The sequence below is a fragment of the Meleagris gallopavo genome, chromosome 21 (genome assembly GCF_905368555.1).
Source record: "Meleagris gallopavo chromosome 21, MGAL_WU_HG_1.1, whole genome shotgun sequence".
Lineage (NCBI taxonomy): Eukaryota > Metazoa > Chordata > Aves > Galliformes > Phasianidae > Meleagris > Meleagris gallopavo.
The window spans coordinates 590038-616819 of NC_139424.1; the positions used below are offsets into that span (position 1 = coordinate 590038).

General features: G+C 45.4%; 1 protein-coding gene across 1 annotated transcript; it reads right to left on the minus strand.

Annotated features, from left to right (window-relative positions):
• Window positions 1-1031: 1031 nt before the first annotated feature.
• On the minus strand, window positions 1032-26222 carry HSF5 (heat shock transcription factor 5). Its single transcript, XM_085240623.1, has 6 exons — window positions 25256-26222; window positions 21384-21755; window positions 13796-13893; window positions 9596-10117; window positions 5282-5447; window positions 1032-1175 (listed from the first exon to the last, which is right to left on the minus strand). The coding sequence occupies exons 1-6, from the start codon at window positions 25782-25784 to the stop codon at window positions 1108-1110; spliced, it is 1755 nt and encodes a 584-aa protein (XP_085096749.1). The 5' UTR covers window positions 25785-26222; the 3' UTR covers window positions 1032-1107.
• Window positions 26223-26782: the final 560 nt, after the last annotated feature.

The window sequence follows — 26782 nt, forward strand, 5'->3', positions numbered from 1 at the left end:
TCAGCACTCACTTGGGATGTCCTGCCCACGGCCGGAGGCTGCACGAGGTCCTGCAGGGTAGAGCTGGGGTGGTCTTGGCCACTTCTCTCTGCTCCTCTCATGTGTGTTTTGTTCAGGACTGGCTCTAATTAGTTTTTAAAGAATATGAGCATGGATGAACCAGCTAAATTTATGTTCTGAGCACTCTTTCATGTACGTTTCCCTGACAGTATAAATAAAGTCTGTGCCCCCTTTATCCTTCAAACAATATTTTAACACAAATATAAATGCATAGCTATTCAAAACTTAAAACTACTATTAAATATGATTGCATTTATATTGATAAGTTAAGAATGTATCTAAGACCTATGAAGTACTAACACAACACATAACTTACCATTACAGAGAGCATCAGAACCAAAAAGAAGTTACTAAAACAGAAGACTTCTCCATCAGTGTAAGAGATGAGCAGCTGTTGTATGTAATGGATACCCACTGGGAGGGCACAGAGCGCTGCCTTAGGAAGGAAGAGCATTTCCTGGGTAATCACTCAGAAAATTAGCTCATCTTAACTACTGCAGCTCTCCCGAACCCCTGACCCGTTCAGACCTGGAATCTTGTGACTTCCCTACGCTTTTGTTTCGTACACAATTCCCACTGCAGGGTCGCAGTGTGACTTCAAGCAGAGATGGTGAGAGCACCGAACAGCGCAGGGCGTGCTGCGGCTTCCAGCAGTGACCAACAGAAAGATTCTGAGCACAGCACTAAGAACAACTTGGTTCCCAGTGAGAAAGGTTCAGACAAAGCTCTCAAGGTTGCTCCAGTTACAGGGAGTTCAAGTCTGAGAAGATGAGCAGCTAATAATTAGTTCATATTGAAAGTTCTGACCACTCGATGCTTTGTAACTTGTCAGCTAGAAAACGTCATGAAAGAGGTGTAAAAAACCACGGGGTGACCAATATCCAACGGAGTGAAAGTTGTTAAAAAATAGTGCCTTTTTGTCGGTGTTGGTTTTTTCCAACAGCTGAAACGATCCAAAGTGCTGCTGTGTGCACTGCGCTGCCTGAGTCTGACAAGAGAACCCAGCTGGCAGCTGCTGCACGTTGTCACGTACTTGTCACCCACTTCTCACTCTCTTATTTCTTCCTTTGGAAAGTGCTCCTGCTTGCAAGCGACATCCACCAGCAGATGGAGATCTAGGAAGAAAAGGAAATAACGAGTAAATATCAGCCTGCGTGTTTTGCTCAGCCTCACACGTCGGGATTGTAATTCTAGCAGGTAATGCAGAGCACGGCCTGAGAGGCTGCAACAGCAGGATTGGAGACCTACGGGAACGGGAGTTGTTCTCATCTTGTAAAACTTTAAGTGTAAACCAAAGAAGAAAAAATAAAAGTGATTTACGTGCCCATTCATGCCATGGCAAAATGGAAACATTCCCATTGTATGGCCAGAACAAAGATAAAATTCAGCACCTTACAGCTCAGGGAAAAGAACAACAGCATAAAGTCACAACAGCACCACTACCCTCGTGAACTTCCATCTCATAACAGATGCATTCACGTCTTAGGAAAAGAATTCCAGCCCCGTTGTTGTTCTGTGCTACAAAGAACCTGCGGGAAAGGCAGCAGCTCTGTGCTTCCTCCAGAGCAGACTGCTGGGAGCGAGCCCTGAAGAGCAGCATGCATTGAGAAGTGAGGCGGCTGGTAACAGCACAACTCCAAATTGCTTAAGAAACAGCATCTAAGAACCACTCATCCAAACCAGACTGACAGCACAGGAAATGGGAATCCTTCACTGAAAAGAGAATGAAACCAAAGTAATGGCAGTTGAGCCGGAACAAGAAGCTGCAGTTCAGACTCCTGAGAGCACCTCCTCTTCATCCTGCTCAGCCCAGGACATGCTGCAGTGCCCCTGGGCCAGCCTGGCCCTGCACAAACACCTCTGTGTGGGACTTCACCTTCTCTTACTAGGAATGCTGGATGAGTGCTAAGATTATTTTTCTCTGGAAGGTGAAGGAAATAATTCAGATGAACACATGATAGCATGGGAGACCTTTGCTGAATGATGATTTGCCCTTAGCACTTATAAATCTATCTGCAGCAAATGAGAGGGAATGCATAATGGCACAGCTGTAGTGGCCAGGCTGGTGGTAAATGTCCAGGGCACCTTGCAGCACGACAGTGATGGAGTCATCAGAGCCAGTGGCATCTCAGTGTTATGTCTGTGCTCCTGTGCAAAAAAAAATTGGAGGAAGTTGCCAGATTATATGAAGAAAAGGTTCAGATAACTCACCAAAAATAATACTTAAAAAAAAAAATAGCCATAGAGGAAGAGAGTTTTTTCCTAAATGCATCAAAATGCTTCAATTCAGAAGTAACCCCACCTGCTCCATTCTGAGACCGCTATTTCCAGAAAAAAAGGCTGCAAACAAAAACCTCTCCAGTGAGAATTTGATCCTTCTTATGTGCTCTTAGAAGAGGAAACACAAAGCACAGGCACTAGCTCCACTACAGAGTCACTAGAAGACTCAGACTCTGGTGTACCTGTGGAGTGCAACACATAGAAGACAGGAGGGGATGCAGTTTCTGTCAGTCTCCCTCAGTCATTTGTGAAGGCCAGAAGGACACCTGTTGCAGGTACAGATGCTGCAGACAAGTTTATTCCATACTAAGCTGACACACCTATCCCAAAACCCCATTGTATAGATGAGCTGAACAAGCAGGCAGTCAGTACAAGGAGACTCACTATCAGCACCTTTATAGCCATGTGCTAAGGGCAAGCCAGGGGGCTGAAAAATGTGGTCCCTGAAAGATGTGAGCCACCCCTCAGGGTTCCATAACCAATAATAAACCTGCCAGGTACTACAGAGCCGTGCCAACACCCCCATGGAAGAGTAGGAGGAGAACAGATGACACAGCCCATTCAGGATGATGGATCTGCTGCAGCTTCTGACTCTCTGAAGAACTCAAAAGCAGTGCTGCTCTTAACAAAGGAGATGAGGTCCTGCTGTTAGACTGTGATGTGCAAAGACAACTAGCATATGAGGAGTAAGGAAACACATTTAAAACTTTTGAAACAAAAAAAAAGAACAGGGTACTTCACCTCTGTGTAATTACCCTGTGTTAATTACTTTTACTTTCACAGAACAATAAAGCTTGCACAGCTTTGAGAAGTGACTAGAGAATTTGATGGAAGAAAAGTTCACTGAGGTCTTTTTTTACTTAATAGCACAAAAATGCCAAAGATGTTTTTAGAGACAGGACACAGGACAAGAGACACTCTTCATCTTCACCCCTGTTTGACAGACATTCCTACCTCACCGTGTGACACCTTGAACTTGGTGTCAGCACACAGCAAAGACAAGGGAACAATGTCACAAACCTACTGAAATAGACGGAACAAGAGTCTGTTCTGCAGCAGGATGTGTGTCAAACTGTGGGCTCAGGCTACACGTAAATGGGCACCCAAAGGAAAAGAGGTAAAACTGGAGGACTTACACTCAAAGGACATGTGTAAAGATAAGAGGAAGCAGATACAGCTGCTTTAAAACAGTTTTGGATCACCCAAGAAAGACAGCAGTCACAATCCAGTAATAAAGAAGGAATGGCTTACCCCTTTCCAAGGACCAGGTCTCACCAAGCACTCCAGAGGAGTTGATCTCCAAGTAGAGATTCCTCCTTTGTGACTGCCAGCCCTTAAATGAGGTAGGAGGGGTGCCTACCTCTGCTCCCAGGGCTGGCTGTGCCCCTTCACCAGGTGCTCAACCACTGCTTCAGGCCGTGACCTCACGGCTCCCATACAGACATGTTGTGAAGAAACAGTTGGGAATGGTCATTGTGCCCATTTTTAGAAAGGTAAAAGAAGAGGATGCGTCCAAAGACACGCAGAAGAAAGGAGGTACAGACAGACAAATGCAGAAGCTAACAGAAGTCAGCTCACACTTGAACACATCTCCTCCAGGCCTGCAGCTGAACACAGGAGATGGGCACTGCATCTTCAAAGCCATTATCACATCCTTATTTATTTTGGGACAAATTGACCCTGATAATGTTTGGTTCACGTGTGCTGTCTGTCTCTATCCTCTGTCCTACCAACCCTCAAAGGTACAACAGTGGAGATGCACACATGACTATCAGGTTTCCCAGAGTGCAACTATGCTAATCATTGCTAATTATCCAATTAGCATAGCAATGTTTCGTTTCTGTAGAACACTGCCATGGAAACACTTTCCAAACACTTTCCAAAATGTTCCTGTAACTTCACAACTGTTAAGTAAATTTGTTCTTCTTAATCTTTGCAATTAAGTATAGTATATAAGTACAATATAAGTACCATATATTTTTCTTAAATAAACTTTTGCTGTAGATACAAGAACTGAGAAGCATGCTGACTGTCCATGCTATCAGTCAGTGCACCAGAGCTCTCAGTTCTGCATTTTAAACAAAAGTTCAAGATGGCATCCAATCCATTCATTTATTTATTTTATAGCTTCCAGATAAAAAGACTATTCCTCACTTACACATTTGAAACTGAGGGGCATGTGAGCTGAATTATTAACTAGCATAACTGGAACCTGGAAACTACCCTTTGAAGTGAGGAACAGCTCCACAACCTGTTCTTCGATGATCAGCTGTGAGGGAAATGGCTTCCTCACCACCTGGCTGCCACACCAACTTTTCCTCCAGAATGGATCTGAAGTACACTTGGTGTCCTCTCATGTCTCTCTGTCATGAGGATACTGAGGTTTTCCTTTGGTTATTAGATCTGGTGAACTGTTTGGCCTCAGCTGCTCTCCTACTTGTTTCTCTCACGTATGTCAGCAGACACAGCAGCATTCCAGAACACCATTTTTTGTCAACATCTACACTTCGATGGTTTTTGGTTTTGTGTGTGTGTGGCTTTTTTCCCCTGCTACTTCAGTTGTCATTTCGTTACCCAATCCTTCCCTGTGGCACTGTCATGCTCCAGCACACATCTCCACGGGCTTCATCTCAATATTGTGACATCTGTGTTTCTCAGACAACCCCCAAAACAGCAGGTTTCATTTACTCATTACTCATTTACTCATTACTAATTTATACTCTTTCCCACATGAGTAATTGGTGTACCTCAAAAAGGGTATCAGTAAGTACACTAGGAGGTTGTGTGCAGTATTTTAACTGAAGGTACAAGGCAATACATTGCAGACAAGACCTAACCTGGTCTGATTTCCCCTTTCTGTGATGGCTAGTTTCAGAGCAGCTCTATTGCTAATCTCTAAAAAAAAATAAAAAAATAAAAAAAAAATAGACTCTCTTCTTACCCGGGGACTTGTACTCCTGCGAACTGTTCCTTCTCTCTCTGTTTCTGGTTTTTACAGATGAAACAGTGTTTTCTACAGATTTCTTCACAGGCCCAGTTTCTGACGAGAGGCATCCCACCTCTTCTGCCTCTGACCTCAGGAATGGACATTTAACACTAGTATCCACCTGAAACAAAACACAGCAAAGAAAGCAAAGATGACTCAATGTTTTCTTTTAATCACTTCAACGGAACAAATAAATACTTTTCTCCACTCCAAAAGGACATCTAACAAGTGCTGAACAGCACCTGTATGGATTGTGTCAGAGTTTTTAGCTCAGAGTTAAGGTTGCCAGGTCCAAAGCCAAGCTCTTACAAAATGTCATATTAAGCAAAGCGTGAAGTCAGAAAGCCAGAACATGAAGAGTACTTGTACTCAGTGTCAGCTTCGCCCTGTCACCACACCAGGCATGAGAAGTGAAGCAGAAGAAACCCAGGTGCACTCATTGGTACCAGCAGCTGCATTGCTAATGACAGGTGTACCTGGACAACCCAACAGAGCTGTGTGATGCAAAACTACGCAGGTGAGCAGTGCCCTTCTGCCTGGAAATCTCACCCCACCCCATCAAAGACATTGCATTATAATGTTGTTGCCTGCTTTTTGGAGCCCTCTGCTGCTGCTCCACATGTATTTTGCAGGCAACCATTTCATGAACTCGAGCATTTCTTTAACAATGTGGCAAAATGTGTAGCTTTAAAAAAAAGGAAAAAAAAGCCAAGCAACCAAGCTATGGTTCTGTCCCAATAAGGAAGTAAAAATAAGCACAATTAAGCACCTGGAATTTCCCTTCAGACAGAAGGATGTTCTCACTATCATCTGTTATAGAGCATTGAGCTCTTCTGCAAATATCCTATCAATCAACATCATAAGATGAGGGATTGTTCAGAGCCTGCAGTGTTTCCTTCTATGAAGGCAAAAAAAAGCTTCCGAAAGCTGGTGTGTGTGAGTTAGCAGAGGGCAAAAGGTCATCACAGGCAGTAATAAGACATCAGTAGTTCCAAAATCACACTCTCCCTCTCAAGTCTGCCACTGCTCAGCATTAAATATACAAAAGGCAACGTGTATGCAGATTAACAGAAATACAGACAGGTTCTCTGCCGAAGCTGTACCTTAATTTTCAAAAAGGCCTTTGCGGACACAGCATCTGAAACACCCAGGGAGACAGAGCTCCCCCAGCAGCCCCTGGACATGCTGGATGTTCAGTCACCTCACGGCAGAATTTGCTCCTTGAAATGTGTTGTCTATACGTACTGCATTAGCAGTATTAATTAGCTAATAGGAAAACCGTCTGGATGGCTATGCCTTTCGTCTGCCGTCAGAACACAGCTTCTCACTAGGAGTAAAAGCAAGGAGAAGGAGGGAGGTCTGTAGTTCATTATCTCCACCAGACAGCATGCGAGTTAAGTCCTGAGACAGACTCTTACAAAGAGGGAAGGATGGCAGGTCACAGAGCAGGTACAGACATCAGCAACTGCGTGCTCACACTTCTTCACACGATGACCTGAGCCTCTCCATTCCACTGACTTCTATGTAATAAAACCTCCTAGGGAAAGGAGTATGCAGCATTCCCTTTTCTACTGTCCGTGTAGGATTTTACCCACCAGCTCTCCTAATAATCTTTTGTGAAACTGGCAATAATACAATTTCCATCCTAACAGCATCAGTCTAGCCCACATAAATCTGGTTCCAAAGCCCTCTTCATTTCTTTTATTTTTGTAAGTGAACGTGCTTCTCATTATGGCTTTGCCACATCTGCAGACTCCTCACTCAGGCCCAGCACTGCTGCAGCTCTGTCCCGAATGCTGCTTGGCAGAGAATCAAACAAAGCTACCAAAGCTGACAGATGTGAAAGTTTTGCCTTTTCACTTCAGTTATTGAAAAAAGGCCAAATTGTTTGCAAAAAAACCCGCCCTGCTGTGCCTCAGTGGTTACGTGACTCCAGTGCCCAGCTGGAACCACAATGAGAAACGTCAGTAACATCAGCCCCTGTCTCACACAAACGGGGTTTGCTGGATTAACCGTCCCCAAAGCAAGCAGGAGTTTCAGCCTTCGGCCAGGGATACTACAGAGGAGACAACACCGGAGGCACATTCCCCTTGAGTGATAGATGTGCTTCATTTCCACTTTAAGAAGAAAGCATTTCTTACGACTGGATTAAATATGCCCGTCTGAGGCCAAAATGTGTAAAAGACAAGGACCTTGTCCTTCACTGAGGTGAAGATGACAGTGCTGAACCTGGATTGTTGAATGTACTAAGACCTCTCATGCAAAGAATTCCTCTTTAATTTGCTGGTTTTTAAGCCAAGCAGCAGCACAGAGCAGGTGAACACCTTTCTATGGAGAGGACAAGGCACAACAGCTGTCCCAAAACTAATCAAATGATAGGAAATATTGTGGAAGAAATAGAGAACAAAATATCAAACACCTCTGCATCATTGTAAAAATCCATCGTTTTCCTGCAGCTTCAACGTGCCGTGCAGCCACGGTCTCTTCATTTTTGAAAGGATTTAATAGAAACAGAAGAGGCTGAAAGCAAACTCAGAGATCCACAGAGCAGCTGCCATGCAGAGGATGCTACCAAAGGGAGTCTGGAGAGCAGACTGCTGGGAGGCTGCGACAGACTTTCCAAATCACGACTGCATGGAGAAAGTGGCTGGAGGTGACTGATGAAGCTCTTCATCAGTACACAGCGAGCAAAGAATCTGTTTGGTCAGAGCTACAGTTCACGTGGCTTCAAGGGCTGACTTCAGCCCAGGGAAGAGAAACTGAACATCAGGTAGGCAGCATCATCCCAAGTGCTCCCACTGGAAATACAAGGAGCTCTTGTACTGTTCTTGCTCTTCCCTCTGCATCACGTTACAGCTATTGTCTGGAGGCCTGACACTGCAGTCAGGCGTTGATCTGACCCAGCAGAGCTGTTCTGATGCTCGTTTATCAGCACCAGAGGAATTTGCTCCTCCTCTGCTGCTACACAGAGGAATAAAACAGCCTTACCTGCATGGGCAGTATTTTACCATAAGCTTGCCTCGAATTCCATGACGCTGTGCTACTGAGAGCTGTGGAAGCCTTCCAGATTCAGGGATAAGGAAGAGAGCAAATAATGTAGGAGCCCAATGGATGTACAAGCATAGGAATCTACTTTGGAGAGTTCTGCACCTGCCATGATCCCAGGCTCTGGAAATACCACTGGATGAGAGGCAGCTGTGGGGTCAGGCTAACCCTGCCTCAGTTTGGAAAGGGGAGACAAGCAAGAAGTAGAATACTCCTAACAAAAAGAGCAAAGCTGTCAAACAAAAGGCCTAATAGTGCCCAAATTTCTCTTCAGGACAGAATAATCCCCATCTATTTAACCAGTTAACTTCCAGAGAAACAGACTGTGGCCAGCACCAGGATTCTCACGCAGGACACACGTAAGGGAATAAAAAAAAACACAGCATCTTCCTCCTGCAAACAACACCAAGGCTCATGCATTGAATTCATGGAATCATAAACTCATAAAAATTTGAGTTGTAAGGGACCTTTTTTAAGGCATCTAGTCCAACTTCTCTGCAGCAAACAGGGGCACCTCAGTGCTCAGTGCCCGTCCAGCCTGAGGAAAGACTTCTCCAAGGATGGGGCACCACCTCCCTGGGCAACCTGTTCCAGTCCTCCTTTCTTAACAAGAAAGCCAGGACCACAAAGTCCCAAAGTCTTTCACAAAGGAAAAGTACACTTCTAAAAATGCTGCTCCAAAGATGCCAAAGCGGAAAACATTTAAACTGTGGTCAACAGTTCAGATAATGAATGGAAACTCCCTAATGAGCAATGAGCACAACACAAGGAAGTGCTTTTCCCTACGTGAGGCTGAGTAACTAGCTTGCTCTCTGCAGAAACTTGATCAGAATATACACCTCTTTCTCTAAATACTCTTTTTTTATTAAAGAGTAAAGGAAATAAGTTCTAACTCAAAAAAGCAATTACTTCATCACTGTCAATACAACTGCACTTTGCATTTTTCCCTTGCAACTGATTGGCCTAAGCTGGTGACCATAGGCCAAGTTTTGGACATCATAATGGCCAACATGCCATTAACAAGAGATACTTTAAAAAGAATATTTTTGTTCTGTTTTTTTTTAAATCACACTTTACCAAACAGATTCTTCGCCATCCATTAAAATCCTAATTAAAGAACTCTTCGGTCCTTAAGAATGCAAAAAATGCTATCAGACCACAACCCAGCATTACCACCGAACAGAGTTATCTCCAAACACAGGTTATTTTATCTTCATCGCTTACCTTCTGTGGACTGAACGACTGCACCTCCCGAACAATCATGGCTGAGAACTGAGCAGGGAGGTGGTCTGGCTCTTCTCTCAGTTTTGCTCGTGCTTCCTGCGTGGCCGCAGGTTCTCTCACTACCTGAGCAGCTGCGCATTCTACAGACGCAGCCGTATGGAGAGCGTAGAAGTATTCCGAGGGCTGTGACAGAGAGCAAGCTACCTCTTGATCTCCCACCACAAACGATGCAATGTCTGACACCACAGGGGTGAGAGGTTCCAGCTGGCCTTCGTCATCTGAAGGCGGATCGTCGTTCTCAGTATCAGCTAGCAGTGGCTGACCTCTGTTGGACTGAGGGCTTGACCACTGGTTCTCCACAGGCTCCACTTTCACTGTTCCGGCTTTTGGAGACGAACGCATTTCATCAACAATCTGAAACACAGCTTCAAGATTTACTTCTGTCTTCTTGCTTTCATCAGTATGGTATGGCCAGTTAGAGGGCAGGAACTCAACTGCGTAAGGTGTCTGCATTGGAGGACTCTGGGAGAAAGAAAACATGGTAAATGTGTCTTTCCAAAAAGTACAACGGCAGGATGTGCAATGGTTCTGCAATGTTCTGTACGTGAACCTGAGCAACCAACAGAAGTCTGTAAAGTCAAAAACATGACAGCTTGTTTGTTACTTGCACTTAGATCAGCAGGTTTAATTAAGAAAAGGCTACTGATTTGGCCTGGTTTCATTAACCACCTTACTCACAGCAAGCTCGCTTTCTTCTGTCTGCCACCTGTTCTTAACAGCACCTGAGGACTCTTTCAGATGCACGGTCTGCACACCCTTTGCATCGCCAGTGAACGTACACCCAGGTGCTCAAATCAAAAACTTCTAGTCTTAGTAGGATCTGTGGAGTCACACTAGAACCACTCCTTTCACATGCAACATCTGTGATAGAAAAGGACGAACGCATGTATCTGACATCAGTTCCTCTAAAGCTGAAGCAACCCTGTTACATACAAAAATAACATAAACCACAAGATTTTTAAGCAAGAGAAGAAAGTACGTAAGCTGTAAATGTGCACAGGGACAACTCAACACGAGGAGCTCACAGCTACATTCTGATAACATGTTTTCCCTCTTCTGTCCACGTACATTCACACAGTGAGTGATTTCCAAGGACAGTCCTGTCCCAGAATGAAAGGGGCTCCAGATACCCGTGAGTACAAAATACTGTAGGATCTCCCCATCTGTCACAGCCTCTGACCAGACACCCCCCAGTATCAGCACGTCTCACAGATGTGTGCTCAAAGTCTACATAAATCCATACACAGCCCTACAGATCTGCAGGCTGGAAACACCTCTTGGAGAACACACAGAGATGCCTTCACCACCACAGGACTGGTCCGAATGCTACTGAAAGACTGCACTGGAATGACATGACTAGATAATAGGACACAATAAGCAACACGGTGATCTTTTTAAAGTAGAATTCATTTAAATCAAAGAACTCTCAAAGCAGAAAGAAGGCAATGAAGAGTTCCAAAAGCAGCTAGTCCTACCCAAAGGAAATGGCAAATCACATTCTAACAGCCTGTGCCTGTACTGCTATTTTTTTCTGGAGGTTGGCCAGATTTAAAGAATAATGGAAGGGTAATATCTCCTGATAAATAAGCCATATTATGACTTTGAACAGAAACTTGGGTACTTTTACAATACAACCTTACTTTGGAAGAGGCCTAGTAAGAAGGATTAGTCTTTAGAGCTGATTTTCCTCAAACATTCTAGCTGAGGTAAGGGGCACTGAAAAGCTATTTCAAAAGATGAATACATTAGAGAACAGGAAGCCACAGGATTAGGAAAGTCACAGAAGATCAAAAGTCACTGAAGCATCTGGTCTCTCAGCAGCACGAACATCAGAAGTCCTTGAAGGAAATACCACAGACAGATGAGAGAATATCAAGATCCCTTCTTCTGGGTATATGAAGACAAGTCCTGTAGCTGACTTATGTAGTTGTGCTGGTCTGCAGTCGACTGTACACTTTTAGGGAGAAAGAGAAAAAAGATAAAACCTCGAATCTGAGAAATTTAGGTTAAGCAAAATCTTTTCATTAGAGGCAAGCCACCTTAGTACTTTTAAGACACGAGTTTGAACTTAGTTACCTTCATGTATTTTTTTTCCCAGTTGTACATTTTGAAAATATTAATACAAGATTTTTCTTGTTTATTTATTGCACTGTTTATTTATTGCCTTAAGTAGCAGGATTTTAAGGAAGATCTGGATAAACAAGTCAACAGCCCACGCACGAGATCACCCCTGGCAAAAGGAAAACAAAATCAAAAAAGCAAGTAACCAATCAGCCAGCCAACACACTGCAACTTCTGCCTCTTCCTTGTGGAACCCAGCTTTAAGCTGTTAGAACACATAACCATCTTCTTGGGTGTGCTGTATGTATGTACTACTATATGCAGTGTGCATTTCCAGTAGGAGAAAATGCCCACACGCAGCTCACTGTCTTACAGAGCCAGAGAATGCACTTGGCCTGGTTGAACCTCATTCGGTCCCCATGGATGGCATCTCTTCTACCATTCTGCACTGTTCCCATCACTTGTTAACTAACTCTGACAGTTTGCTATAAATATACTGCTGCTTTTGAAGATTTGTGCAAGTGGTTCCTGATGACAGCACAGTCAGGGCAGGATGGTCAGCACTGCAGCTGGCCACATCCCTCAGCAGAGCTTTGGGGAAGTGTCTCCCCAGAGCACACAAAAGGGGAAATGATTATTCTTCACAACTCATTGGAAACCGCAGGCGAATTGCAGCCCCCTGCCCCATCACCATGCTCCAGGAGAGGCCATCTATACTACACCAAGTCTCACAAAACTTAAGAAGTTGTATTGGTCCGTTCTGTAGGATATCTGTGTTACTCTGCTCAGGAGAGCAGGCAGAACTAATCTGGGATTGCCCCTGGGCTGTTCACACAGGAACACCTTCCAGCATCCTCTGCCCAGATGCATCAACAGCTTTTGACCCGGGATCCCCTGGTTACAGTTGTACTATCATCACAGCATTCACCTGAATCTCTTTGGCTCTGCACACTGCCCAGGAGCTTGCTTCTTCAAACAAATCACTTTCACTGGACCCTTTGGACAGTGCATTTATTCACCTAGCCCTAATAACAGCCCTGGAATGATTTGCTATCCCAAATGCAGTGATAAGAATTTATTTGACCATCACTTCCCATCACCCAGACTCACTCCCATGCCGTAGCTGGAAAAAAAACTCCCACAGCTCTCAAACTGAAAGTCAGAAGACAAAGATGCACCACGTGCAAAATAAATATGAGAGTACCAGTGGCATGATTGGCCATTGACCATTTATGTACTCCCACCAACACAATATTCTGTCTGTAACACAAACATCTTGGATAAGATGATATTAAAAAAAAAAAAAAAAAGCCATGAATAAAAGACAAAGGTTGATATTTGCAAGACAAGAAACTGGATAATCAAGCTTGGGTAGGTAAATCCTTTCTCAGCATACAAAGCGTAACTTGCTTTGCTTGCCTCTGTGACAAAAAAAAAAAAAAAAAGTATACATATTGTTCTCTAATACAAAAGTATTCAGCCTTGCAGTTTTACTTAAAATCTTTGACAGTTGATAAGGCAGCTCCTCCAAATAAGGTGCTTTACATAACTTGAGTAAATGCAACTGCAGAAAATACTGAAGTCATTTTAATAGGACATCTCTGAGGTGTGGCTGATCCCAAAAATCATCTCAGTTTTTCTCAGTCATTGAATGAACCTGCAGAGTGCTGTCTGGGATGACAAAAACAAAACATAACAAAAAAGGAGCTCCTTCCCAGTCTTACCATAATATTACAGAAATGCAGTTTGTCGAGGCAAAGTTATTCTTCAAAGATAAATGCAGACTTGTTAACTAGAACAAATTCTGGTGAAGTCAAGCACAAATTTCATGCAGAGGAAAACACTCCACTGAAGAGGAGACCCACCACAGTGCTACCTTCAAACCCATCCAGGTCCTACCAAAAGTACCTCTCTAAACATTCAGCGGTTCTTTGAAATAAACCTTGTAAGACACATTACTTTCACTTTCTCAAGTAGATCAGTTTTCAAATTTCCATCCTTCATTGCAGAGCCCGTAATCTTAGAGCTCACCCATCCAGCTCTCCTGTGCTTTCACTGATGGCAGCACGCTGCGCTCACCTGGAAGAAGCTGCAGTGGGTGTAGGTCAGAGCTGTAGGACTCGCACAGCAAGTCAGAGGGCTGATGTGGGTAGCAGGGGAGCAGCAAGGCAGTGCAGCTACAAGAATTCAAACACAGTTATCAGACTTCCAGAATTTGTGCTGCTATGCAGAGTTCTATTGCTTACTTTGATTAAACAGTCAATAATCACACAGTGAGCTAAGTTCCAGAACTGTATCATCTCCCAAATGATTTTACGACTGATTTCTTCATCTGAAAAACATTTGTTTTACATATATATACATGAATATATGTTGTAAAATGGACATACACAAACTTAGAAACTTCAAAATCACAATTTTTGCACGCTGTTATTACCTCTTTTGCTAAGCTGCTTGTCTTCTTCCACCACAACATAACACAGCAAGGGGATTCACACAAGAAAAACACACATGTGCATGCATACCTACTGGAATTAAAGAGCCATTTCATCCTAAACATCTTTGTATATGAGGCACTGCTCTGCAGGTATTACCTTTGGGGACACGCAGAGGTAGTTAAATTAAAAGTAAAGGCCTCGCTTGCATGACAGATAACCTCTAAAATCTGCCATCATTCTGAGAAAAATAAATGCTTGATGGTATCACGTTCAGTCCAATGACTGTAACACAGACTAGTAAGGATAGCTTGAGGTAGCAAACAGATGAAGTTTACTTGCAGTGCTGGAAATTTACAAGGGATTTCACATAAGACAAATCTTACAATAACCAAACGTGGGTTTTTTAGAACACCTGTTCTTACTGCCCTTTTTAATGAGACCTGGTGGGATTTTTGTGCAGTTTACAGCAACAAATGGGGGAAAACAACGAAGAAAGAGCCAGTGGGCAGCCTCCTACGCAAGCATGGTATGTGCTTATAATTTGCAATTCAAAAGCTCATTCTGAGCAACCCTATGATCAAATTCAGACCTCTTTCAGGAGAACATCCTATGACCTGCGGACATATCCCTGCTCTGGATGTTGCCATAAAACAAAACAAAACTTGGTTTGGTTATATTTCACTCACAGGAATCTCCAAACTACGTTAACAAACTCAAAACATCAGAACAGCTTCTGAAGGACTTCTGGAAAAGCAATGGCAAAGAAGTTCCTTCTAACCTACTAAAGCGACCCTAAGGAGAAGCGAACGTCTTATAAAGATACTGTCTTCTGATGAAAAAAGAGGAAGGATGTGAAGGGAAGAAGTGCTTGTGAAGTACTACAGAGGTTAAACACCAACTGAAGATTATTTTCTACAAACACTACAAGATAAAGGACAGCACTCTTGTCACAGTCAGCTGCACTCCGAGCAAAGGCAACTCATGAAGCAAAGACATCGACACGTTTGCAAGTCAAAGTGAGGAACACAAAGCTGTGCAGGACACGAGAAACTGGTGGCAGATTCTGCAGGGGAGAACTGTCACACAGAATGGTTTGCACCCACAAGGGTGCATTTCTGCAGCTCACTGACAGTGGCAGTGCCTGACCCGACAGCAACAGCGGTGCCTGTGCACCATCACAGCATACACAACTGAAGGCATTGCAGAAGCAAATCCACCATGCGACAGAACAATCCTACTGCCATCACCACCCATGGTCACAAAAGGAGATTCATCACACATCCAAACAACTTTGCAAAAACGCTGAAGAGAGTCTTTACTGACAGTGTTAGCAGAGGTGAAGGTGCCAGTTCATCCAGAGTGCTTCACGCCTTCAAATGGAATCAAGATGCAACAAGCTTACCTGCTTCACTCACATGCTTTCGTCCTATTGTTAACTGCAGAGAATGAACTTCTGAGCTCCACTGTCCAGGGCACAGCTAATCTAGTCATACCCAGAAGAAATCACCAGAGAAAGCACAGTCTGCCATGAAATACAGCAAACGCAGCCTGAATATTAAAGAGATGGGGATAAGTGGTATCTTATGGAATAAATGAGTATTTATTGAACAAATTAAGAAAGAGATACAGCCTTCTTAAATAAAATGGAATAAGATTATCAGCCTCAGAGTAGATTTGGTTTCTGTCAAAAAACAGACATACTGCTGCCCATAAAAGCCAGAGATGATGGAAAATTTCTCATAGTCTACAGGATACAACGTGCAGAACATGAACACCAGCTTACACAAATGGAATTGCTGGCAGTGGGACCGTAACCAACCCAGCAACAAAACCCTCAGGACAAGTGGAGAGCAGTGAAAAACACAGCTCACAGCAAGGGGAGGGCTGATATCCTTGCACAGATGCCGAATGACTGTATTTCAAACATGCTGAACGCACATATCCATATTCAGAGAGGTCACAAAGAACTTAAAGGAAATTATTTAGAAGCACACTAATAAAAACATCAGAAAGTCAGAAATCCTGGCAGTTGAACAAGAAAAAATAGAAGAAAACAGAATAGAGAATTAGTTGACACTGGTGAATATGTAATGAGAATGAGTCAGTAAAAATACTTTGTTTTTAAGAGAAGTCACCCTTTGCTGTTGTCTGGAGAGACCTGCAGTAGGTAAATGAGCAGGGATATTGGCGATCGTGTTGATGTGATGGTTGCTAATAACAGCAGCTTTTTTCATGGCAGAAAAGAGCAGAGCCATGCAGCATGGAAAAAAAACAAAACTGTGAAGTCTCCCAAAGCCACCACCTCCCAGATAAAGCTCTGTACTTCAGAAAAGTAAGCTGATTTCATGTAGAAAACAATAGGTTCTTCACTGTCTGCCAATAATCAGGAGCTAGATGTTGGTGTTACAGTGAATAGCTCCAGGAAAACATCAGCTTCACACTCGGAAGCTGTCAAAAAGATTCCCAAAGCCACTAATGAAACAGACATTGTTGTGAACTGTGGAAAGAGAGGAAGATTATTACTGACTGCACCAATTTATGATTTACTCATACTTTGACTACTGTGCGTCTTTTTGGACTCTCCATCTCAATAAGAAATCAACAGAACTGGAAAAGACCACAGGGAGGGCAATGTGAAGGATGCACCAAACTCTTCCCTGAACAAACAGCCACGTGGGGCTCTGCAGCCTGGAGAAAATGCAGCCAAGGGAAATGCAGCAGAAATGTTCAGAATCACAAATGGTGCAGGGAGGGACAGAGATAGATGGACAGTATGCAAAATGATGTAACACCCAGCTTTTGGAAAATAAACAGCAAAAGTTTCAAAGGGTTACAAGGGATCCCACACAAACATTTATTTCAAGGCTTTCAGAGTCACAAGTCACCATAAATAAATAAATCACAGTCTCTTCAATAGGTCTCAATCTTTTGTCCAAGAAGAAAAAAACAGATTACAGCGAAACACAAGAAATTACAAAAATGTCCTACATAAATTGTGAGGCACTCCATTAAGCAAATTAGAAACCATTATGACGAAATGGAAACTCTGACCTGCCTCTCTCTCCTCTGGAGATACTATTATTTTACATGCTCACAATGTTTCAGTCGACAAGTACCAATCAATCATTTATGCCTTTGCTGAAGGCATAAAGGCTACAGTTATATCAGCAAATTAAATGCATCCAGATCCATCCTTGGACACAGACTCTGCTAATACCATTAAAATCCCTGACTTTTCCTGATGTAACAGCTACATCCCAACAGTCTCTTGGAAATGGTCCTACCCTCATGCTAAGTGCTGCTTTTCAAGCATGGTGCTAACAGAGCTAACAGTCTAATGACTGGGTTGACACAGCCTTGAATAATCACAGCAATGTCTTCAAAGATCTGCCAGAAATTGGAGAACATGCATCATCTCTCGGTTCTCAAGGGAGCAACAGACATCAGTAAGCAGCCAGCAGGCTGACATGAGCCAGCACTGTGCCCTGGTGGCATGAAGGCCAATGATGCCTTGGATTGCATTGCACACAGCGCGGCCAGGAGGGCAGGGAGGAGATCCTCCCCTCTGCTCTGGGTCCAGTTCTGCTCCTCAGTTTAAGGCAGATGGGGGACTGCTGCAGAGAGCCCAGGGAGGGCTGCAGAGATGCTCAGGGCCTGGAGCATCTCCCTCATGAGGAAAGGCTGAGAGCCCTGGGGCCGTTCACATGGAGAAGAGAAGGCTGAGGGGGGATCTGACCAGTGTTTATCAATATCTAAAGGGCAGGTGCCAAGTGGTTGGGGCCAGGCTCTTTTCAGTGGTGTGCAGCAACAGGACAAGAGGTAAAATGCACAAATTGGAATGTGGGAAGTTCCATCGGAACATGAGGGAGAACTTCTGGGGTGGCAGAGCCCTGAGTGGGCTGCCCAGGGAGGTGGAGGAGCCTCCTTCCTTGGAGGTATTTCCTGAGCAACCTCCGGTAGGGAACTATTTGGCGAGGGGTTGGCCTGAATAATCTTCAGAGGTCCCTTCCAAAACCTGTGATTCTGGGATCCTGTGTTAGCCAAAGGAGATGAGACTGACACTCTCCAGCTTTTTCCATTCCACTCGAGCACAACCTACACGTGAAACACTAAGGAAGAATGTTGAAGACCACCCTGTCAGTGTGTCCTTATCGTGTCACATCCCTAGGCTGTGTCTGAGGAAAGCTAATTACTCATCATACAGCCGGGTCAAGAAATTATGGAGAGCACCTGTGCCTGTTCCTGCCAAATCCATGAGCACATCGGGACGGGCCTGCAAACAACAGCTGTGCAAGCTCTGATCCTTTACAAGTTATAGAATGGGGAAAATGAGGATGACATCCAAGGTCTCTTTCTTAAAAGAAAATGGGAGCTGTCTTAGATATTTGAGTAGGATGGACTGCATTGCCACTTCATACTCTACCAGTTTCAAAACCAGCTGTCTGCTCTCTCTGCAGTTCACGCAGAAATAGACTCAACAGAAAGAAACTGTCTTCCAACAGCACAGATCTAAGAAAGCTGGATTGACTCAACTTCTGGGAGGTGCCTGTTTCTCTCTACTGACTATATATGTAATCTGGATGACAAGCCCAGGCAAATACGAGTGAATATTATACATTCAGATGAATCTTAAGCAAGATAAATCCTACTACTAGTTTTACAAGTGCATTACTAATGCATCTAGTCTGCTTTTCTCAAGGGAAAATGTGGTGCTATTTATGCTGTTTTCAAACAGATACTGTGTTTTCAGCTGTTTATTTATTTTAAAACCCCCTTTGACCAAGGCATACGAGAATTTTAAGCTTTCATTTTATCCTTACAGAGGATGTATCATTCAGAATAACATAACTACTGCAGAGCTGTCACTCACAAAAGGTTATCACATTTAAACAAGCTCTGCAGCCACAGGTGTATTCAAAAGGCACCACTGGACCTGCAGTATCAGGTGGCATCAATAACTAATATTTCTCACATGGTCTCACTGACTGACTTCCCATTATTAGGATATTCTCTGGTAATCAAACTTCACTACGCTCCTTTGATGCAATCCCACAATTCTCAAATGCTCCAACAGTAGCAAAAAATCCAGAGGAACGTCTTCTGTTTTAGTGCTTTCTCAATAAGAATCATAATGACAAAAAAAACAAGGAAATCTTTTTGTTGCTTAAGCTAACAAACAAACTTGAACATACATAGAAATAAATCTTTTCACAAAGCCCAACGTTGATTTAATTTAATAGGACTTCAAAAATGTTCATTAAATATGAAATGAAAAGAGCTCCAAGGATGAGCATGCATTCTTCAGCCCCTTCTCTTATGAAATGCATACTTTAAGATGGACTATCACCTTCCAAATAAGCTAATCTTGGTTTTGTGCTCTCTCAACATGAAGGAAAGCAGACTTTTCATGTATATATATGACAAAATAAGCTTTCAGCATTCTGTATGCTGTAATGTACAGAATAAGGAATAGCAGAGAGATGAAGAGGTACACAGAATCAACAGTAAAAACACTGCCCAAAGTGGCAGTGAAAATGAAAAGATTTTTAACACTGCCTAATGAAATGGCAAAGCTTTCTTCTCAAAACTACTAAATTTCAAAAGCCTCAGCCTCCATAATGTTCTCTATTTGAATTACACCTTAATTATTGCACCTTGCAAAATCTGGTATGTTTTACTGTGCTTCCCCCCCTCCCCCCCCCAAAAAAAAGATTCTGCCTCTACTTTTCCCATGGTGTTTCAAAGGAGAAAAAAGTTTTTTTCAACAGCATAACTGATTTCCTCTTCAAACTTCAAACTCCAGTGAAAGAGAACAGTGCCACCCAGTTCCAGGGATCTACGTACGCTGGATTAAATCTAAGCTGGTCACCCTCAGTTCCTCCACAGCCAACACTGCAAAACAGAGCGAGATCACTCATGCCTTGGTAGCACCTCTTAACAAAGCCTAAAAGCTCAGTGAATCACACCTCACCACTGCCCAGCTCCTTTCCTGACCACAGAAGAGGTCTGGAGGAGTAGTGGAGGTAGAGACACCTAAAACTGCAGATGATCTGTACCCAGATAGAAACAAGGGACCACCTCCCATCTTAAACTGGCATTCTCAGCTCACCCCGCTCCTGGGAGGAGATGTAACAACTTGCAGCTCGTAATGCAAGCTGGCTGCCAGTGATCTTGGTAAGCACCACAGGGCAAGGAACACATGGCAGAAAGTTGCCTGTTTCTTAAATCTTGTAAAGTGTCCACAGGATTTGCATAATTCCTCAGAAGCCTCCTTGACAAGAAGAATGTAACGGAAACAGTGCTGCTGTTTGAGATGGAAGCGAACGTTCCCAGCAGAGGTCTCAGCACACACACACACAAGAGACGAAGATTTCATTGTGCTTTTTGGAGAATGACAGCAGCCACCACATGCAAGATTTCTAAACAGGGCTATCTGACTCAGTGAAGGTGCAGCTGCCAAGGGAGGAACAGGCAGAAAGTGAGAGTAATAACTGAGCTTGGGTTTGTCCAAGCCAAGAGTCACCGCGTTCCAAGTTTCAGAAGTTCCAGGGAAATAAAAAAAAATAATAATAAACAAAACAAGCACGTTTTTTTCCAGTCTGAGGCAAGAGCAGGAAATAGGAGAATAATTTGCTTCAATTCTCTTCCAGAAAAACAAATCCCCAAAACTTGTCAGAAGTAAGACTGAAAATTCTAGTGGCAATGCTTCAGACAAAAGAAGGTAGTGAAGATCTGTGCAGCCCCCCCAGTCTGCAGCACATAAAAATACACTACTGAGGAAGAAAAGAGAACGGTGACACAGACTGTAGAGCAGAAGGAAACATTCTGCAGAAGATTTGCGACTGCTCTTTGGCTTTAAGAAGTTACTGGGAAAACATGAGAGCAAGGAGTAGTGTGATACTTTTCAGTAAGTTCTCTGTGCTTGAATGTCATCCCCTTCAGTTTTTCTTAATTAAACATTAAAAAAAAGGTAAGTTAGGCTAACAGCTAGGCTAACAGCCTAGTTGCAGACAAATGTTCTTCTCCTCACCCTTAGACCTAGAGGCTGTATGGAAAATCACCAGAGGATACCAAGTCTGGAGGGAGGGCAGGAATATGGAACAGAAACTCTTTTTGCTTTAAAAGTCTTTACAATTTCTAATTCTCACTGAAACACACACGACAGAGCACTGTGAAAAGTATATGTGTATATATATATATATATATGACTTTTAGAATTTTTTTCTTACCTGTTGGATAATAGGCTTGTGAGTAGTGCAGGGGAGACGTGTAGCTGCTGTACTTTGCAGGGGAAGTGGCAATGGCTTGAGAGACCTGCTGAAGTGGCACAGGAGAGGCACTGGACTGCAGGGTGTACGTGACCTCTGTCGGAAGCCTCTGGAATATGGGAAAGGCAATCCCCTTGTCTGGGAAGGCTGCGGACGCCTTGTGTCCTGGAAGCAGCCCAAGAGAACTCTGCCATGTTCTGGAAGGGATTGGAGTCCGATCTGAGCTTTTTGCTGGTAAGGAGCTGAGGCTCTGCGGTGAGGCTGAGATGTAGGAGTAAGGAAATAAGCTGTCTCGTTGATAAGGCCGATGAAACTGTCCTACAGCCAGCAGCCCTGCATCAAGCACAAAATAAAGCAACTGTTAATGAAAGGAGTTGTCACAGGTAATGAAAAGTAATACGAGGAGCCAAGGCTCCGCAGCTCTCTTTGGGAAGGCAGCCTCTGCCACAGTATGCCTAATCCACAAGCTGATTCTTCCACCCCAACACACAGTAACAGATGCAGTGACAGATTTATTGTTGGGTCTGAACAAAGAGCAGTGAGCAAGGATATAAAAGCAACTGCTTCTCCCAAGTGCCATGCCTTGCACCAGCCTCTTATTCTCTAGTAGGAGAACCCCAAGCTGCAGATTAGCACTGGAGGAAGGCAGAGCTGCAGATGACTTGGCTTCTGTGTAAGTTACAGAAGGGCACCAGTGATAATGATAAAGGGAACAAGCATTAGAAGTAAACTGGTAAAAAAAGAATAATGATTTGTACTTCAGATCAGGCAACAATGCTTACAGATTGTCATTCGCCCCCAGAGGGTTTTGGTTCTTGCTACTGTTGTTCTCATAACTTTTCGAAGTGTTAAAATTCTAAGCCAGATTGCTTCCTTTGCCAGACTGTGTGCTGGCCTGGTCTGGGTCTCGATATTTCTGCAAGAACAAGCAAGTCCTCACGAAGAATGAGAAAGGATGCTACAAGCTCAGCAATTCATTTGTAATTCATTATCGGGTATGGCTGTAATAAAGAATATCCTCTCCTCAGTACACAAACTCGCTTTGATTAATAAGATCACTTGTCATTCCCAAGTCAACTTTTTCCCAGTCAGCTCAACCACTTCAGTTTAGCCTAAGACAGCCCAAACAGTTTTGCTGTTTTATTTCCTTTTATCCATCTCTGGGTTATTATTTTGTGAAATGCCATTTGCTCTTGTACTGTGGCAACACAGTTTCTGTTAGAGGATTTCTGACATTCTTGGAACATCGACCCAGAAAGCCTCATTGAATTCAGGAAAGTATTCCTGTACTTGGGACATCCTCACAGCGTTGTACACAGCCATGCTAACAACGAGCTTCAGAACAGCCTGCATCAAACCAATCTTTCTGAAACACAGCCTCACAGTTAGCTCTTTCACTCCTCTGATAGGAACTGATCAGAGAAATAGGTAACAGACAGCCATCATTCTGCAAATTCACATCAAGTCATGAAGAATCACTGCATACATACTACTTGTCCCCCAGAATTCACTAAGAGTTCTGCATAGGGCTGTTTATTTCCAGCTCAGTATTTTTATAATACAAAAGCAGAGAACGAAGAAGGTATGAGAAGTCCTTTGTTTATATTTTACATGTAGATGGGGAAGTTAAGATAATGTGGTGTAACACACAAACAAGACATCACTGGATGTTAGGTTACAATGTGCCAGCTGCTTTACAGGAACTGTTCCTGGACATTTAACACGAGCTACATGTTGCAATGCACCTGGAACAGAGGGACACTTCGCAAACAGAAATATCTTCCATCTATCCAATTACCTCATATGTGCTGCAAAGTAAGACATGCCCCTAAATAGCACAGCACAGAGCACATGGGGAATTGTCAGCCTGTCAGAACTCGACTGCCGTAAGAACTGATGTTTTCTTTGTTCTTTTTTTCTTTCTAGAAACTCAGGCTGCTAGAGCAAACACAGCTAACAACAGGGGCGAAAACGCACCCATAAAAGGGGTAATGATTTAACGGCTGTATTGTTCTTAGGATTGACTCTATCCACAGCCTGTATGACACCGGTCAGATCTGATTTTACTGAGGTGGTAGAATGACTGAGATCCCCAAGTCTAACCCCCAGCGTGCCCACAACCACATCCCTCAGTGCCACATCTCCACGGCTCTGGAACACCTCCACAGTGGTGACCCCACCACTCCCTGGGCAGCTGTGTTGGCGCCTGATGACTCTTTTGGACAAGTTTTTCCCAACACCCAACCTGAACCTCCCTGGCACAACTTGAGGCCATCACCTCTCATCCTATCGCTGTTACCTGGGAGCAGAGGCCGACTCCCATCCCCACCACCTCCTTTCAGGCAGTTGCAGGGAGCAGTGATGTCTCCCCTGAGCCTCCTCTGCTCCACTCTGACCCATCCCAGCTCCCTCAGCCGCTCCCCATCAGACCTGTGCTCCAGACCCTCACAGCTCCGTTCCTTCTCTGGACACACTGCAGGGCCTCCATGCCTTTCTTGCAGTGAGGGGCTCAAAACTTAATAACGTTGAAAAAACAACAACAACAAAAACCCTAAATGTTTTCAGGCCTCAATGTCAAAGTACATTTCCTCCCTTCTGAAAGGTTTCCTTTTGTTTTCTCACTATTACAGGTGTAACTTTGCACACATTACCCAAAACACCACATGAGTTACATGACAGCTCCTACTGGAAACAATAACAGAGCACAGAACATCCGGAGCTCCGATGGCTGCGTGCAGGAAGCGGCGCTGCTGCCTGCTTTACGCCCTTATGGTTGCACAGCCCTGGTCCTCCTCAGAATCACAGAATCACAAAATGGCCAGGGTTGGAAGGGACCTCAAGGATCACGAAGCTCCAACTCCCCACCACACGCAGGGCCACCAACCTCCCCATTCAATACCAGCCCAGGCTGTCCAGGACCCCATCCAACCTGGCCTTGAACATCTCCAGGGATGGACGGGGATCCACAGCCTCTCTGGGCGGCTGTTCCAGCACCTCACCACTCTCTCTGTAAAGAATTTCCCCCTGACATCCAACCTAAATCTTCCCTCCCTCAACTTAAAACCATTTCCCCTTGTCCTGCAGTTATCTACCCTACCAAAGAGTTGATTCCCCCTCCTGTCTGTAGGCTCCCTTTAGGTACTGAAGGTTGCAATGAGGTCACCCCGCAGCCTTCTTTTCTCCAGGCTGAACAAGCCCAGCTCCCTCAGCCTGTCTTTGTAGGGGAGGTGCTCCAGTCCCCTGATCATCTTTGTGGCTCCTGTGGACCCTCTCCAACAGCTCTCTGTCTTTTTTATACTGGGGGCTCCAGACTTGGATGCAGTGCTGCAGATGGGGCCTCACGAGGGTGGAGTACAGAGGGACGATCACCTCCCTGTCCCTGCTGGCCACCCTTCTGCTGATGGAGCCCAGGACGCCATTTGCTTTCCGAGCTGCAGGAGCACACTGCTGGCTCACGTTAAGCTTTTCATCCATCAAGACCCCCAGGTCCTTCTCTGCAGGGCTGCTCTCAAGGACCGCTCCTTCCAGTCCGCATGGATGCCTGGGATTCTCCAGCCCCAGTGCCAAACTGCACTTTGCCGTGTTGAACCTCATCAGGTTCACCCGGGCCCACCTTTCCAGCCTCTCGAGGTCCCTCTGAATGGCATCCCTTCCTTCTACCGTGTCAACCGCACCTCTCAACCGCACCACCTGCTGCCCTGTCGGCCTCAGAAAGGCCGTGTGCCGTCCTTTGCCTCAGGGCAACCCGAGGGGGCACGGCTGGGCCAGAGAGGGGATCGCACATCGCACATCCGCCCCACGCGGCATCTCCCGGCCGCCCCACCGCCGCTCACCGCTCCTGTCTGCCTTGCCGGGCGTCGGGGGCGACGGCGGCGGCTCTCCGGGCGGGCGCTGGAAGCGGTTGGGCGGGCGGCTGCCGACCTCCAGACCGGCCGCCAGCTTGGCCTTATTGGCGCTCGTCATGCGCTTCAGATGGACCAGGAGGTCGGGGCGGTCGCGGCGGAAATGCGGGCTGTGGAAGTGATGCAGGTGGCCGCCCGAACCGCCGTCGCTCTGCGGACCCGAGCCGGCCCTGGGCCCCGCCGGACCCGCCACCACCTTACGGAAACCGTAAAGGTTGAGCTGGCGGATGAAGCTGGTGAAGTTGGTGGTTTTGAAGAGCTCCCCCGCCGCCCCGTCTCCGCCCTGGCGCGGCCCCGCGCGGCCCAGCAGCTCGGCTTCGAACAGCGGCTGGTCGATCAGCAGCCCCTCGCCGCGGGCGTCCCAGCGGATGGAGCGGAACCGCGGGCTGTTCACCAGCCGCCACAGCTTGGCTGGGAAGTTGTTGGGGTTGATGGCGGCGGGCGGCAGCGGCTCCTCCATGGCCGCGGGACGGGGCGGCCGCTCCGCACCGAACGGCCGCCGCGCGAGGGACGCCGCAGGGCAGCACCGCAGCGACCCGAGAGCCGCCAGCCGCGCGGCACCGCCGCCATCTCCGCTCCCTCAGCGCCTCGCCCCGCGCAGCCCCGCCGTCCCCTCAGGTCCCCCCTCGCACCCTCTCAGCCTGAATAACGGCGCGGTGAGGGACGGCTCCTCTGGCGGAGCCCCGGCCGGGGCTGGGATGGCCGCCTGCCTCCTGTCGGCGCCTCACGGGGAGAGAGAAACGCCGCGGGTTGCTTCTGCAGAAAGGAGAAGAAAGTGGGTTTAGGTGGGACCGGGAGAGATGAAACGGTTGTCGCTTCTGCCCTGAAAGTCCGCACGCGGTTTGGTCTCTCCCAGTACAGAACGGGTTTAATAGAGTTAAAATGAGACCATGACGCCGTGGACACGGGTTAGCTTCTGCAGAAATAAGTGCTAGGAAGAAATCTTTGGCGGCGTGGGGGCAGTTGGAGGTGTTGGATCTGTGCCTAGCTCAGAAATGCTGGGGTGGGGTCACTTCAGAGCAGAGCAGACAGGTAAAACAAGAAATGGGGCAAGAAGTGATCATGAGGAGGGCTGGGAGAGAGTGCTGCCTCTGTGCCAGAGGGCTATTTCTCCGTCCTGAGCGGATGGAGCACATTTGTCCTTATTCTGAGTGAGTAGCAACAGTGGGAAAGAGCACTGTCAGCATATTGCATATTGCCAGCATTGTCACAGATAAACCTGGGCCGTGGAAGAGTGGTTTGAAGCAGTGTGTGATGGCCCACAGCTCTCGTCAGCTCCTCCGACCCATGTGAAGGTGACACATCTTCCCGGGGGCTTTGCGTTTTTGTATCTTCAGTAATGATTTGTAATTTGTCCTCTTAAGAACTGTATGATGGTTGCTAGGTGTAAACAGCGCTAACTTGAAAGTAAAGCACACTGAATGCAAACTTGAAAATCAAAAAGAAGCCCACAAGACG